We start from the raw sequence: 17185 nt of genomic DNA, 5'->3' as shown, positions 1-17185 counted from the left end.
CTGTGCTGAAGCTGAAATGAGCTGTTTGTTGCTTGCTGCAAGGAGGTAAATTGCTGGGAAGCAGAGGCCAAAGGGTGGGAGCCGGTGGGTGGGTGGGGCTACATTCGGTGTATAAGACGCACCCAAATTTTCACCCTCTTTTGTGGGGGAGGAACTGCGTCTTATACTCTGAAAAATAGGGTATTCTGGAATCAAAACCCAAAACAAATAATTAGATTCACTGCTCTGATCTATTAGTATATACCGGAGGAGCTCTCCTCCAGAAGAATAGTGGGAGACACATCCCTGCAGACAAAGAGATGCACCCATATCCCTCATGTCTCAATTTGTCTATTAAACAGTTGCACACATTTAAAAATTGATTTTTCTCACACTGCATAAGAAGTTGGTGTCAGAGTTTATCTCCTGCTGTCTGCCATGAGAAGCTGAGAGATACTACAAGCAATATAGACTTTTGACAGTCTATATTAAGCATGTTACTTGAGCTTGACCCTTGCTTGCTCATAGTCCAAAGATAGTGAGTGAAAATCCTAGGAGAGTGTGTGCTGTAATCTGCTTGCTTTCACCCACTTTGAGATCTGTCTTCGGTCAGTAAAAGTAACGAGGGAGAAGTGTTAGCTCCATCTAGTATAGAAATACAGCTTGCCATATTCTAGTCTCCTCTTATCATTCCAGCCCCCATGTATACAACAGTGAAGTATTGGAGACATGGTGAGGAATTTGGAAAATTGCACTTGAAAGTTTAGATTGATCACATTTAATAGTACAAGATTGGGAGGTGTGTGTGTGTGTGTGTGTACACCCACACACCGAGCCACTAAACTCTGAGGCCAAGCCCTTAGCTCAACTATCCGGCACTCAATTGGGACACACTCACTCTCAGCATATATTTTGCACTTCCAATTACACACATAAATAGAGCAAATATTTAAGATTGCAGTATTATTTAAATATATAAATTTTCTAGTTTTTTTTTCTCAAAACTGCTTCTATTTTTGTAATCTATTATAAGAGTACAACTATTTGAGAGCCAAGTATTTAGATATCAACTTTCAATTACAGTACCTATTTTCAAATTACAGTTCTGTTGCACAAGATTAGAATAGTGTAGAAATACAGTGAATTATATATATTGTTGTTGTTAGTTGCAAAGTCATGTCCGACCCATCACAACCCCATGGACAACATTCCTCCAGGCCTTTCTGTCCTCTACCATCCTCTGGAGTCCATTTAAGCTCATTAAACAATATTGAAAAGTAGATTGTGATGTTTTTGGTACAATAAAAAAATGCCATTCTTTTGCTTTGTTTTCAGAGATTGTGATGTATAAGATGTATAAGTGTTTTTCTTTCAATATTTCTTAAAATTGAACTCCGTGCTTAATTTTAAAACAGACCTACTATTGGATGTCACAAGTTATTTATCAAGAATATTTAGAAACTAACTAACAAAAAATAAGAATTGAGTGTCTTATACAGTGATACCTTGATATTCAACTGCTTTGAAACTCATCGAATTTGGTAAACAAAACATTTTGACATGAAACATTTGTCCCACTACTCATCATTGTTTGGTACAAGCTAGAACTTGTCAAATTCAGCTGCCTTGTAACTCAACATATTGTTCCTTATGGGAAAAATTGTTTGGTACTAATCATTTTTGGTACTTATCGTGCCACCCAGAACCAATTAATAATGAATTAGTACCACAGCATATAAAATATCAATAATTAAGAACTAATATATTACTATCAGTATATATGGCATTCAATTGCTCAATAAAATATTGAACATTCAGAAACAAGATTTCTAATTTGTAATAGGCTATAAGAACGGCTTCCATCCTGCAATGCTGTAAAATTTTTAAAAAATGCTATTTAGCTTGGTATTCTTAAACCAGGACTGGTTTTCTTTTAAGAGTCTGTGAAGGTACAAACCAAATATCAAGAATAGTTAGTTTTAAATGCTGCTCACAGTCCAACAAAAAGTTAGAACTCCATGAACCCACTAAATTCATGTTATATCTCTTCACATCAATATTTAGACATATACCGTATTTTTCGGATTATAGGACGCACCTTTTTCCCCCTTAAAAAGGGGTGAGAATTTGGGTGCATCTTATACACTGAATGTAGCCCCGTCCACCCACTGTCCCCCACCCTTTGGCCTCTGCCTCCTGGCAATTTACCTCCTTGCAGTAAGCAGCAAGAAAAAACAGCCCATTTCAGCTTCAGCACAACCTAATTAGCACGAGCTGATTGTCCGTTGGATCGGCCTCCTGACTCTCAGCTGTTTCAGGCTGCAGGGATTGCCATTGCCTATTGCTGCGCAGGCTTCTGCTGCTTGCTGCAAGGAGGTAAATTGCTGGGAGAAGTTTTTTTTTTCTTGTGCTAATCAAGCTATGCTGAAAACAAAAATGAAAGTAAAGCAGATTATTTGCTGTTTGCTGCAATGAGGCAAAATTGCTGAGAGGCAGAGGCAGATTTCTTTTTCTTGTTTTCCTCACCAAAAAAGGTAGGTGCGTCTTATAGTCTGGAGCGTCTTACGGTACATATAGATCAGTCCATAACACTAAACATAAACTTCTCTTATTCCTTTAGATTTCTATATTAATGACAATACTATAGTTTCTGGTATAGTCATTGTTATAGTTTTGTTTACATTCTTCTTTAAAAAATAAATTTTACAAAAAATTTTAAACAGACCATAAAAACTTAAAAAAACTCATAAGGATAAAGAAAACAAAGACAAAAGGGATAAAGAAAACAAAAGCAAAAAAAGTCTTCCAATTTCCTTTGCAGTAAATATAAATATGATTACAAAATTATCACTCTGTAATTACAAAAGCTCACTTTTTGCAATTATCTATTTTTTTTCCTAATCATCAAAGGTTCACAAATCTTAAGTGCATTTTCTTTTCTGTTTCATGCAAAAAGTCTAAAAGGGGTTTGCAGTTAGCCATATCTAGATACTAGCTTTTCTCTGATCAAGGAAATCAGGAAATTACGCATCTCTGCAAGTTCCATCATCTTTACCAACATTCCTCTGTTGTGGGTAGCACTGAATTTTTCCATTTATGACCATATAGAATAGAATAGAATAGAATAGAATAGAATTCTTTATTGGCCAAGTGTGATTGAACACACAAGGAATTTGTCTTGGTGCATTCGCACTCGGTGTACATAAAAGATACATTCATCAAGAATCATAATCATATAATTTCACTGTAGTCATCATTTATAAAAACCAAGTTCCATGGCTTTTTTAATCCCAAAAGATAAATTTTTTGTTTCAATTGTACATTCATCTTTATCTTCTGAATTAATATATTTATTTGTATCTAAAAATTAATGTCTTTTTTTACATATCCACCATACATAATAAAATATACCTTTATGCCAAGACGGAGTGGCTGTGGATGCCGGCACCCCGGTACAGCCAGCTGTCGGGGGCGAGTTATTGGCCCCAATGGAAAGGGTGCGCAACTTGGGCGTCCTCCTGGATGGGCGGCTGTCGTTTGATGATCATTTGGCGGCCGTCTCCAGGAGGGCTTTTTACCAAGTACACTTGGTCCGCCAGTTGCGCCCCTTCCTTGACCGGGATGCCTTATGCACGGTCACTCACGCTCTTGTCACTTCCCGTTTGGATTATTGCAATGCTCTCTACATGGGGCTGCCCTTGAAGTGCACCCGGAGGCTGCAGCTAGTCCAGAATGCAGCTGCGCGGGTAATAGTGGGAGCAACTCGTTGCTCCCATGTAACACCAATCCTGCGCGGCTTGCACTGGCTTCCTGTGGTCTTTCGGGTGCGCTTTAAGATTTTGGTCACCACCTTCAACGCGCTCCATGGCTTAGGGCCCGGGTACTTACGGGACCGCCTGCTGTTACCTCATGCCTCCCACTGACCCGTACGCTCTCACAGAGAGGGTCTTCTCAGGGTGCCGTCCGCCAAACAATGTCGGCTGGCGGCCCCCAGGAGCAGGGCCTTCTCTGTGGGAGCTCCTACGCTCTGGAACAAACTTCCTCCTGGACTACGTCAAGTGCCTGATCTTCGGACCTTTCGCCGTGAGCTGAAAACGCACTTATTTATTCAAGCGGGACTGGCATAATATTTTTAATATTTTAAATTTTAACTAGGGTTTTATTATTTTATGGTTTATAATTTTAAATTTAAAAATGTTGGCCATTTTTTCTAATATGCTCAGTTTTAAATTGTCGTTTTAATTGTATATTTTTGTGTTTTTTATCTTTTGGCTGTACACCGCCCTGAGTCCTTTGGGAGAAGGGCGGTATAAAAATTTAATAAATAAATAAATAAATAAAATGTTGTTCACATTTCCAATAAATATTTGAAGTACCTTCATACATTCTACACAATTTCTCTGGTGAGAAATGCCAATGATACAGCATTTTATAAGAATTCTCTTTAAGGCTAGAATATAAGGTAAATATAATGTAGTCCTTTCAGCCACCTATTTTCCCATTAATCCATTTGTCGAGGTGGCACAGTGGTTAGAGTGCAGCACTCCAGGCTACTTCAGCTGACTGCTAGCTGCAAGTTCAGCAGTTCAAATCTCACTGGCTCAAGGTTGACTCAGCCTTCCATGCTTCTGAGGTGGGTAAAATGAGGATCCAGATTGTAGGGGGCAAGAAGTTGACTCTGTAAGCCGCTTAGAGGGCTGTAAAAGCACTATGAAGCCGTATATAAATCTAAATGCTATTGCTTCTGACTCATATTTCCACAAAAGTTTATACATTTTGGCAGTAACAAGCTCATCATTTGTGCATACTTCTATTTCAAACTCAGTCTGCATTATTCAAAGACATATTTTATCCACTTTAAACCTTCCTGATAACTGTATATTAGAAAGCCATTGAGAAGAATAACTTCCATTGTTAAATCCCTTGATTTTATTTTACAATCCTTTTAAGAAGATTCTAGTACATTTATGCTTATTTATTATTTTTCATCTACACAATGCTATTTGTGCTAAGAGCCATAGAAGTGTTTTGGGCACAATCTAGATTTATATTTATTTCATAGTTGTGTTTACATTCTTAAAGCTACATGGATTTTGAAAATATAAGACTTGATTTTACTGAATCATACCTTCTATATGTAGTTCTATATAGAACTGTCAAAGGACATTGTGATTTCACCATTTCTGAACACAAGCACTCATCGATCATGAATTCAATCAAACTCATTAGATAGATCTCCTTAGGCCCACAGAATGAAATGGCTACATAGGGAAGGTAGTTATGGGGCTCTTATAGCAATCCTAGTACATAGAGCTGAAAGTTGACTTCATAGGCATGCAGGTGTCTGATATCAGTTTCACTGATCATAAATCTCAAAAAGATACATTTAGTTTTTCACTGCAGTATACACCAATTTTTTTAAAAAAAATTAAGCTTAATTTAAAGGGATTAAAAAATCTTCCGATATGTAAATGAACAAACTGACTCTTTCATTCTGCACTATTTTATTAAAATGTCCCATGTAAACAATTTCTACATTAGTCAGTTCCCCTTCAGTGCCCCATATAACAAAATAATAGATTATACACAACTTTACATATTTATTTGGCCCTCTAGTGAATTTTCTATATTCTAACTTAAAAAATCCAGCACAGACTCAATGAACAAGTACACATTACAATTGTCAATTATACCTCAGTAATTGAAAATCCCTGATATTTTTTATCTGCATTAGTCTCTGAAAGTTATTCCAAGACTTCTGGAATTTCTCCATCATCCACAATGAGCATGTGAAGAATTCCTTCCCTTCTCTTCCCACTGCTGATAGCTTTGATATAACAGTTGTGCTTTCCAATACTGAAATGTGTTTCTGTCCCATCTTCTACAAATTCACCCTGACCAAAAAAAAAAGATTAAAAAAGCTATTTAATGATTCACAAATGTTTCAGACTTTTAATAGCTATCAATTTATTTTAGTTTCAATAAAGCATAAAACATTCTTGAGTTACAGCATACAAACAGGACAGCAAGCTCAACCTTTAATTTTTCTGTGACTTTAGGAATTTCAAATGCCAATGCCATTTGAACTATAAGCATGCAATTATTTTATCTCTTTATGTACTCTATGAAATTTCTCAAAGAAATGTTCCATTTGTCTTGTAGTAGAGTTTAGCTGTGTAAAAGGTTGGGAAAGAGCAAATCTCCTATTGCTCTTCTTGTGAGGTGTTTTGATCTGGAAGTTGATGCCAAGGTTCTGGAAGACGGAAGTCCCTCCTTTTTATAAGAGGCATAAGCATTCCAGAACATGCATGGATTTTTGTGTTTTTTCCACCTCCCAGTCATTAAACTAAGTGATAAAAGGAGGTGCGGCAGCAGCAAAGGTCAGTGGGAGCTTTCCAATACTGATGTATGATTTGGGTTTTCTGCTGAAGGAAGGAAGAAAACTCAACTTAAGGAAAGAACTTGTGACACATGTCTATGGAGATTCTCAGTCACCCAGGTCATGATTGTCCCAAAGGTACTTTTTCAAGAGGCAACTGGACTTTCTGTTTTTTCTTTGAAGATGTTTCGCTTAGCTCTGAAGAAGCTTCTTGGATGAGAAGTGGAACGTCTTCAAAGAAAAGCCAGAAAGTCCAGTTGTCTCTTGAAAAAGCACCTTGTGAGATAGTAAAGATGAGTTAGATATTGAAAGACTAAGAGGAAGAGGAGGAGGTACAGGAGCCCGGTTAAAGAAAAAATATTTTTCAGGCCAGGCCATAGGAGGACTTTTGTAAACCCAATACATTTTTGCTTTGGTGTGGCCTTCTTCCATAAAAACAATAATATTAAATTGGATATTTAATAGGATATTCCATAGGATATCCAGTATTTTCTGTTTTTTTTTAACAAAGAAGCAGGTTGTAGATAATAAACATTATTGTGTAATAATAATAAGTTGTGGGCGGTTAATTATGTCTGTCATACATGGTCTACAAACAAGATTTGTTGTTAACGTTTTATGAGTTTCTTGCATGCTTTTATTAAAAGGCGGCAAAATAAATATTTTAAAAAGACACCAAAATAAGTAACTTCTACTTTACTTTTTTCTGATTTTAAAAAAACCTCCATTATAATATTTTATGAGCCCTCTGCCTATTATGCCTAATGGATAAATCAATCCTGCTTTCAATAATGAAATGAAGATTTATTTATTTAGTGTATGGCAGTGAAACAAAGAAGAGAGATACAACTGTTTGGAAGAGCCAAGTGTTCCTTCCAAATGACTCATCTCATTCAACAGAGATACACTTATGAACTACACTACAAGGGAAGCAGTAACCTGATGACAAAAGGCTGGCAAGAGAAAGTGAAATGAAAGTGAAATTTGATAAAGTGGCTGAGGAGAACTCAGCATCACTCAGAGATAGTCATCAATTTGGAGACTCAGGGTGGCAGCTTGATTCTTAGCTTATTTTATTATCAGATTAAAAAGTGAGATATGGAAACAAAAAGAAGCCTCGTAAAGATAAAGTTGCACTTTCATATTTGCTCAACAACACTGACTCCTGCATGGAAAAATACAAATCTGTTTACCTTCTTTCTTGTGTCTGTATCATCTAAAAAATGAACCTGTGACACCATCACGATTGCTAATTCATGTCTTATTTTATATTGGACTGCTACAGAACTATAACTTCCACCATCCACAACCAGTAGAGTTTGCTGAAAGTGTAGTTTTTCACATTTAGAAGGCCACAGGTTTCCTACCAGTAATAATTTTTAAAATTCTATAAGATTATGCTCATTATGATTGCTTGTTAAACTATTCAGCTATCTCAATTATTTTGTCTTAATTGTCAATTTCTTGAGGGAGGAGAGAAAGATGCTATGAAATAGCCCCTTTAATTTATGACTTAATTATTTTCAACTAAAATAATCTACTTAAAATTATGTTTTTTGATGTTACATACCGCTGTTTCCACTTTTTTACCGTTACACCAGACATCCATTGTATCTTTCTCTGGAAAACAAAACCACAAAAGGATTGCTACAGAAATAATTATATACGATTTTAACATCTTAAGTATAAAAGTTGTACCCAGACCAAAGCTCTTCTGCAGTTTACATTATTTTTTATTTTGATTGAATTCTACAAAATGCTATAAATGCATTTCTAATTACATTCTGGTCCAGATGAAATTTCATTATATGCATGATAGTTCTCTAAGAATGCTGTTCATATAGTTATAATATAGTGCTTTTGTAGAAAATAAAAATTTAAGAGCAAACCTATAGAATGTCAAGCAACCACCAAATGCAGATGGAATATTGAGAAATAGAACCAAATGGAAGGAAGAATAGAATGAATGGTATCCTTAAGAGAAATGCACTAAACTGCAACTATCACAAGTCCTGCTTATTCTATGACTGCAAGAATGTTAAATGTCTATCAATTTAATAGAAAATAGATTCAATCTGAAAAAGGACAATCATTTCTATGTAAATAATGCTTTATGAATGTAACTTGTCAATTTTTTAAAAAAATACAGAAAACTGTATTTCTGAAAAACTCAAAACTGCCTAAAAGGTGTGACATTTTGAAAATTAGGATGGCTACTGAAATTGGGGGGCAGATGAGCGTACATTGTTATCAAATCTATAGCTGATGCCAGTTTGACAGAAGGACTTTGATTGTGGTAGTCTTCCTGCAACTAGAAAGGCTTCTAAAATTTGCAAAGGGCTAGAGAATGCTCCATGTGACTTTTTTTTTTTTTAGATATTATGGTAGCAGATACAGGTTGATATTACATATTTATTTACAAAATGCTGCTAGTATCTAAAAACCAGCTTGTTAGTCAGTATCCTTAATTCTCATGGTTATGCCCATAGCCACATATATATCCAATATGATGTTTTCTGGATTTATAGTAATGCTATTTTCTATTTTGTTATAAAATAATCACATTGCCAACGATACATAGTTAAGATTCAACACTAAATGTAAACCAATGCTAGTAAATTAAAAACAGCTATTAAAACTTAACACTAATTTAACAAATCCTTTTTGGATCCAAGAGATTTTTTATGTAATCCCAGAATGTCTCCAAGGTAAGGGTATATAACTAACTTAATTATGTGCCATGAAGAAATTGTCAACTCTAAGCCATCACACATATTGATTTTCTATAAAGGTTCCCTTAGTCTTTATTTCAAATAAATGGGTTATAGCATTTATATTGTAAAGTACCAAAATACAACTAAAATAGTACATGAACCATACAAGAGACTTCAGGAAACTAACATACCTAAAACAACTCTAAAATCTGTACCATCTAGGTGTAATACCCAAGTGTTTGTTGTTTTTGACCGATTCTCCAGATATTTCTTGAGACTTTTTCCATCTATTTCCAGAGTATATTCATAGGCAAATCCACTGACTGCATCAATATTAATAGTAGCCTTTGTGTTAGCTGCTCCAACTGTAAATGTCTCCTTTCCCACTAATTTAAACATCCATTCTTTTCTTATTATTTCCTAAGGAGGAAAAAAAGACATTTAATACAAACATATTTTTGCTTCAATTCTGAAAACTTGATTGCCATAAAACCAGTCAACATTTTTGTTTTATTATTAGAAAAAATGATGAAATCAGATGTAATCAAAAGACTTATTATCCTTTCATCCTATTGTATGGTAATATTTCCTTAACAAGAACACAGAATCCAAATCACAGGAAGTAATTATTAAATGTCTGATTGTATCCCATTTCTGAGACACTTTACATTTCAAAAACAAAAACAAACTGAAGAGCAGGTTCAGATAATGTTTACTAACATGGTGAATTATTATGATTTGTTGCAGTCAGTGATATGTTTTGACTGTATTTGGCATTTTATCCACTCATCGAGTCCTTTTAAGAATGTAGGATAGATAGATGTTGATGGTGTTAAAGTACTGTCAGAGGATTATTATTATTATAATTATTTCTAAAATTCCTAGCATTTCCCCACCCGAGCAGGGTCCAGAAAGTAAACTCTATCAGGAAAGATAAATGACATGTATATAGGTTTAGATAACTGAGGGGAGACATGATGGCAGACTTCAAATATCTCAGGGATTGTCACAGAGAAAAGGGAGTAGACTTAGAACTATCACCTAACAGGGCTGTATGAATTAAAACTACAAAAATAAGATTCAGGTTAAATGCCAAGATTCTAGAAACTGTCAGCCGTAGTGTAGGTTGCCTTGTAAAGTGATGAGTTCTCCTTTGCTAGAGGTTTTTAAAAAGAAACTGGATGCCTTTATTAGAGATGCTCTACTGGATCCTGCACTGAGGAGGAAGTTGAACTATGTTGTCTCTAAAATATCTTTCAAGTCTATGATTCTATGATATCTAAAATATAATAGTGCTGAAGAATAAGTATGTATGTACCAGAATATACATTCTGTGAACATTCTTTCAAATATACCTGCATATACCTTATATTTATGTATTTGAAGACTGAAATGCTCTAGAATTCCTATTTGTAGGACTAATCCTACAAATGAGCAGTAGCGTAGTTGTGCTAGGGAACTGAGTTTATGAAAGGATAGCAGTTTAATTTGTAGCACTGTGTTGGTCATTTGGATGAAATAGATCTAGTCTCCTCTTCCATCTTCTACTGCATGTGCTTTTTTGCCCTCATAGAGAAGGAAAACCTACCCAGGTTTGATCTTATGGGATCATTCAAATACACTGGCAGGAGCTGGTGTTCAGTTCCCAAAAGCCAGAAAGAAAGGAATCATCATACTGTCAGGATGTCCCTTTCTTTACCCTTCTACTTGAAAAAAAGATAGTATAGCGATAAAAAATGGAATGAAAGGAATTAGATAAGGAAAAATTATGCCTAAAAAGCAATCTGATAAATTAAGCCAACTCTCCAATTAACCGGCTCATTCGTATCTATTATGACTGCAATATTTCTCAATTTCCCAATATACATCTGTATACCTTAATAATGATTTTCTATTTAATATCTGTAGCAAGACTAACAGCAAGATTCTAGTACCACGGACTATTCATTCCTTATACTGTGCATTCAAGTGATGTGTGTTTTCAAGAAACAATTGAATTCCCAAACTGGTTATTGTATATTTTTTGCCTATATTAACAGAGAAAATCAATTAATCTATCAGTTTAAAGCCGTGAATAAATATTCTTCTAATAGCCAAAAGCTGAACTCAACATCTGTTCAGAAGAAAAATATTTCATACAACTGCATTATTTATCTTTAATAACAAATTTTCAAAACTTCAGTTCAACATTATTATTTATCCAATATATTTGTATATTACTTCCTCGCTGGGGCATCTCAAAGCGATTTCCGCTAAAAGCAATAAAATCTAATTTCAAAAAGAATGAAATGCTTATTTAGTCTAAACCACCTTGTATAATTTTGATTTCAAATAAAAATTGGGTAACTGGAAACTGTTGAAAAGACTCATTTCAGCAGGGTGGTGTATATAAAGATAGTATTTCAAGTGATAGTTATTTAAGGGAACCTTAATCTATAAATACTTATCCCTCATATTTATGAAGGCCCCTTCATACTTTAACCCTGGTGGGTTAAAATGCTTTCTTGCTTATCCTCTTTTGGTGTCTTTTGGAAATTCTCCTGCCAGTGCTAATGTATGGCCTTACCAAAATGAGATAGAGTCCTTCCAGTTCCACAAAGGACCTGAATCTATCAGATAATGGTGCAACCAACCTCCTTCTTACTGTAATAATGACAGTAAGGATCTGGAGGAATGAAGAGTCTCTCAAAATAGCTCTCACTTTTGGCCTCAAAACTCCTGCAGAGTACAAGGTTGTTCTACTCATACGCAAATGTCTGGTACAGGAGAAGACAATTGAGGTACTTTTTGATGTCATAGGCCACTTTTCTCACACGCTGAAGTCTATTTATGGTAATGAAAACAGGATTGACTCAGAGGTTCAACAGGAGATCAACAGGAGGGAAAAGAATAGAAAGAAAAAGTTTTATGGGAGATTGAAAACAAGAAAGAAATAAGAAAATAAACTGGAACTATGGCCAGAAAGCCTATTCTCAGCACCACACCTGGGCATTTTACAGCCCGTAGGCCGCATCTGGCTGGCAGGTGATCCCAGTCTGGCCCACAGCATCAGCTGCATTGAGGCAATGTCAATGGCCTTCCACAGCAGTCCCAGTTTCTCATGTGGCCCCTTGGGAAAATTAATTGCCAAGGCTACTCAACACTAATTAGAAAAGCTTTCTTGAGAAGTACTTTTTCAGAGAACCATGTTTTACATAAACAAGTTGTTAACTTATTGCTTTTCAAAGAACTAAGTGCATTTTATGCAAATTTCCTACCTTTCCATCTACATACACAACACGCTTTCCTGATGTGGTCCCATGTTCAAATTCAATTTTGTGAACACCATCACTCAGGCCTACTTCCCAGACAGCCACCAGGTCCGCCATTCTGTCTAGGTAACTGTAATGAGACGTAGAAGAACAAAACATTTAAATATGTACATTTGCCCTACTTCAAGCAGTATTATTCAAAAATGAAATACAGTTCTAAAGTGGCTCCAACTTAGCCAAGCTCTCTTTTTGGAAACTTAAGTATATTTACAGAACATACTATGCAGCTCTTTAAATTATGAGCTTAGTTTTTACTAAATGTTTTGGCTACTCAGGCATATGCATATCCTTGTCTGTGTACATATTTATATTTTTATTACACCTAATAAGAAAAAAGTGACATATTACATTATATACAGCAAAAATCACTCAGCCCAATTTTTATTTTTAAACACCTTGTTAAATCCCATACAGTCATTTCATTGTACTGATACAAAATCAGTTTATAAACAGAAAGTGAACATATTTGTTCCAAGCCTAAAAGATTCCTTGGACTATTTATTCCCAGATACCAGTATTTAAAATAATTTAAACAAATAAAACTCCAATTTTTATAATTTTCATTTAAACTCTAAAGAAAATATATTATTTGATTAATTGAGTAACCTGATAATTTGCCAAACGAAGAACTTAAAAATAATTATTAAACTTAATATACCACTGGTTAACAATAATGTGTTCAGTCCTAGCCAGTTAAATCCAAATCTGGTCCTGTCTTTCTGATAGATAAACCAATGGTTCCAATATCAAATTAAATATAATAACAGATAAAAGTCATCTCTGATAAGCACCACAAAACACCTTGATAAGAAATTTATATTAAATCTAGCAGAGAAATTAAAGAACCACATATATGAACACTGTATTTATTGAATTTTATTTGGTATTTTTATTGATATTCACCATTGGGAACCTTTGTTGACTATAGCAGTATATAAAACAAACGAAGAGAGAAATTCATACTTGGCTAAGATTTGTTTCAAAAATAACTTTCTATATCTCTTACCCTATGGGGTATATTTTACCTTACATCTTCATTGTAATCAGTCTCCATCCAAGTTGCCATAGTATACAAAATGGCTTTTAATCCAATTAGCAGCAAAAAAAGAAAAAAAGAAAAAAAGAAAGAAAGAAAGCAGAAAGAAGTAGCAGCAAAAAAGTAAAAACTAAGTTAAGGTATTTAGAATAATTGTGTTCATGACAAATCACTGCTGTTTCAAATCCTGAGCTGGGGAGAAATGCTGAGAAAAGCATCCTAATTTTACTTCTTGATCTTGCCAATCTGTCAGTGGCTTGAAATTAATTTGGATACACAAACGCAGTTTACCTAGAAATACCATAGTTACTACTTACAATCATTCACTAAAAAGCAGGCTGAACCTGTTCCTCAAATATTTGCAAGTTTGCCAGTAGCATTTATAACCTTTTGACCTAGCTCAAAAGATCTTGAACCTCAGTTAAGGAATGCAACAAGATGTTATAATCACTAAGTTATTTAACAAAAATAAGAAATCTCTAAGCTGCTTGCTCCAACATATCACAGCTAATGTTAATGGTCAGCAATTTCTTCCTTCTGGTTTCTACTTTAACTTTTTCATTCTTGACACTTTTGGAACACAAAGCAGCACATTAAAAAATATATATAAGGTTTAAAACAGCAGATGTTACAGCAGCACCCACATATTTTCCCCCACCACTTGAAAAGTTACTTTTATTATAAACAAATAAGCAGAAAACTGGTATGCAATAAAAAAAATAAAATGATTAAGGCCGGTATTATATGCATTTCCATATTTTTCATTAAAATTGCAGAAGGATTCCATAGGCATCCCTAAGAAATAAAAAGTGGGATGGCAATGTTTGGAAGATACTTATCAATCTACATAAAAAAGACAAATGGTAATACAGAATGCTGACAAATTAATGAAAGTGGAGATGAATTCTAATTAATGATGTTTCATGACGGGAAACATTTTCCACAGCAGCCACTTTAACCTGCTTTTTTCTGACTTTGGCACTTTTTACATATCTGACAAGAATAGAGTAATATTTCTCAGCTATGAACTAAAACAACAATCAGTTCTGTGCTATGCATGCTACTAGATTTCTTTGTGTTAATGTAATGCTTAAATTTAAACAGTATTCTCTGTTGAGTTCTCCAAGTTTCATTTGATGAAAACTATAGCAAAATATTCTGCAAAACAAATTCAATTAAATTCTAGGCATCAACTCTGAATTAAAAAAGAAACGGCAGTGTGATTATATCACAAATTTCACCTAGTTTGCCCATATGTTAAGATCTATTCAATAAACCATAATCAGTTGAATTTGCAAGAATATGCCATCAAATACATTTAAAAGTCACAAAAACTAACTTCACATAATAGATGTGTTGCTTGAAAAAAATATTAATGCTTGCAATGTTGTATGAACCAGCTAAGTATGTCAATTTTAATTTCATTCAACCCACATTTCTGGATTCTAAAAAAAATACTGAAAAGGGGTTGTTAGGGAAACAGGCCTCCCTATTTAGATGTGCTTTGGGTGACTTTAGTTAAGGGAAGACCAAGTAATTTTTCAAAGTGATTCTTTTTATTCCTGAATGATCTGAAATAATGAGGCTGGGTACAATCACCCTTCCATACGAAAAAAGCCATTTCCCTGTAGATAAAACTTACAGCGGACTAAAGGAATCATACCACTCCACGTTATTTCTCTTTCTAATAACTTTTATGCAGGAATGGGATTTGAGATTTATATACAGGTAGTCCTCAACTTCAGGGGTGGGTTCTACTTATCTTTACTACTGGTTCACAATGGGACTGTGTGCATGTGCATGCTTCATGCACACTTCTACACATAAGCTTCCTGATGACGTCTGGGTCAGTGGGTGGAGCCTCCTGTTGGTTTTACTACACTGGGGGCAACCTACCACTGCTCGACTTACAACCACAATTGAGCCCAAAATTTCTGTCACCAAGTGAGAAATTTGTTAAGTGAACTTTGCCCAAATTTATTACCTTTCTTGCCACAGCTGTTAAGTGAATCATTGCAGTCATTGAGTTAGTAACACAGTTGTTAAGTGAATCTGGCTTCCCCCTTGACTTTGCTTGTCAGAAGGTCTTGTTAATGGCAATAACAAGACCCCAAGACACTGTGCAACCGTCATAAATAAGAATCAGTTGCCAAGCATCTGAATCGTGATCACATCACTATGGTGATGCTGCAATGGTGATAAGTGTGAAAAACAGTCCTAAGTCAGTTTTTACAGTGCCCGTTGTAACTTTGAACGGTCACTAAACGAACTGTTGTAAATCGAGGATTACCTGCACTCCTGTTTCTAGGGGGACATCAACAGATATTCGGATTAACTCCTTCTGGATCAGGGGAAAAAAAGACCCCCTTCCATGTCGTTTTTAGACTTAGAATAACTGTCACTTTGAATGTACACTAATCAGCACACATTAAAATGAAATTTCGTTGCATACAGCTCTCAAAGGGTCACCCACCTCCAAAACACACTACATAAGCATGACAAAATAAATAAATAAATGCCAAATTATGCATATAAATACAAAATTATGCATATTGGAAGGAAACGACCATTCGGCCCACTTCCCCCATCGCCAACCATTAACCAAGACCCATTTTAAGGCTGTTCTGAATCCTGTTTTAGCAACGCCGGGTTGACTTCGGTCCAAAAGAAAGCCCTGGTGTTTTTTAAAAGGCCCGTCTCTACCTGCCTTAGAGACAGAGCGCCTCCCGCCCGCCGGTCGAAAGCGAGGCCTCGTCGGTGTGTGGGAAGTAGGGACCCGCCGGCTTCGGCCGAGGACAGCGGGTCTCCCAGCCCGAGGAGTAGAAAGGGACGGGGGAAAGCCGAGGGGAGCGGCTTCGCCCCTTTCCCCCCCCCCCGCCTTACAACCTCTGCGCCTCCCGCGGGGCTTCTCGCGTTTCCGAGAGCCCTTGCGAGTCTCAATATGGCGGTGCGGCCCGGGAGAGGAAAGCCGGGAAAGCGTCGCTTGGAAAGCGCAGTCGGCGCATCTCTCCTTCCCTGGCAACAGGCGCGCACACGCGCGGGCCCCGGCCGAGAGAGGCGTCCCAGAGCCGCCTCCGCCGCCCGCCGGAGCGCCTCCTCATCTCTGCCCGACGCCGGACTTTGGAAACGCCTTTGAAAACGCCTCGCCGGCTGCCCAAGAGAAGCGAAACTCCACCCGCTCCTTTCGGTTGCCTTTACGGGCTTTTCCTTTCCGCCTCCTTCCAAGACTCTCTCCTCCGCATCAGGGTTGCCTTCTTCACCGCCACGAGCCTCGCTGCTTTCGGGGGTGCTGCTGTTACTCCGAAGGAAGCCTCTGCAGAACCTCGCCAAGGGTTTCTTTCGGCTCCGCTTCTATGCTGGCTGGACCTTCTGGGGTTCTCCCCCCCACCCCAGAAGGTAGGACAAGCAAGGTTCCTTTGGTTTAAATTGCAAGGAAATAGATTTTGTTGGACATGGGGGGCGGGGAGGAATCCTCATGGTGAGAGCCAATTAAAAAAATCAAACAGATTACTTTGGGAGGTGTTGGATGGTTTCTCTTTCACTGGAGTTTGTTAAGCAGTCTGAATGGGATGCTGCAGTAACGGATTCCCGCACTAAATGGAGTTGGACTAGATGATCTTTACTCTTTACATTCTATGGGTCTAACATGCTAATCTGTAATTAGCACTCTCAGTCCAAGCAATTTAGCGAATTTGAACAATATATCAAACTATAAGCTAACTGACTAGACTGCCTTTGTCATGTTGAGAAGCAAACTAGGCAGGTG

The 17185-nt window shown here is 36.5% G+C and overlaps 2 protein-coding genes across 6 annotated transcripts in view; one reads left to right on the top strand and one right to left on the bottom strand.

Moving 5' to 3' along the window:
• Positions 1-5466: 5466 nt before the first annotated feature.
• FAIM (Fas apoptotic inhibitory molecule) lies at positions 5467-16736 on the bottom strand. 5 transcript variants are annotated; one of them, XM_058194696.1, is made up of 6 exons: positions 15710-16265; positions 13409-13463; positions 12330-12453; positions 9264-9492; positions 7929-7978; positions 5467-5873 (listed from the first exon to the last, which is right to left on the bottom strand). In XM_058194696.1, the coding sequence occupies exons 2-6, from the start codon at positions 13447-13449 to the stop codon at positions 5724-5726; spliced, it is 594 nt and encodes a 197-aa protein (XP_058050679.1). In that variant the 5' UTR covers positions 13450-13463; positions 15710-16265; the 3' UTR covers positions 5467-5723. The 5 variants fall into 5 exon arrangements, with proteins under 5 accessions (XP_058050679.1, XP_058050694.1, XP_058050703.1 ...); XM_058194711.1 differs by lacking the exon at positions 13409-13463 and having other exon boundaries at positions 16127-16736; XM_058194720.1 differs by lacking the exon at positions 13409-13463.
• The window catches only part of CEP70 (centrosomal protein 70), a 31520-nt gene continuing 31013 nt past the window's right edge, over positions 16679-17185 (top strand). Inside the window, exon 1 of the mRNA XM_058194660.1 lies at positions 16679-16815. The gene's annotated coding sequence lies outside the window, so the exon portion shown is untranslated. The remainder of the gene's footprint in view (positions 16816-17185) is intronic.

Source organism: Ahaetulla prasina, chromosome 1 (genome assembly GCF_028640845.1).
Source record: "Ahaetulla prasina isolate Xishuangbanna chromosome 1, ASM2864084v1, whole genome shotgun sequence".
In the NCBI taxonomy this organism is placed as follows: domain Eukaryota; kingdom Metazoa; phylum Chordata; class Lepidosauria; order Squamata; family Colubridae; genus Ahaetulla; species Ahaetulla prasina.
This window is presented reverse-complemented; position numbering and strand designations above follow the sequence as displayed.

Coding starts and splice junctions, on each gene's coding strand:
- FAIM (XM_058194696.1), bottom strand. CDS start 13,449: ATGGCAACTTGGATGGAGACTGATTACAATGAAGATGTAAG. Junction 12,454..13,408: donor GATTACAATGAAGATGTAAG/GTAAAATATACC, acceptor GTCTCATTACAG/TTACCTAGACAGAATGGCGG. Junction 7,979..9,263: donor AGATTTTAGAGTTGTTTTAG/GTATGTTAGTTT, acceptor TTTGTTTTCCAG/AGAAAGATACAATGGATGTC.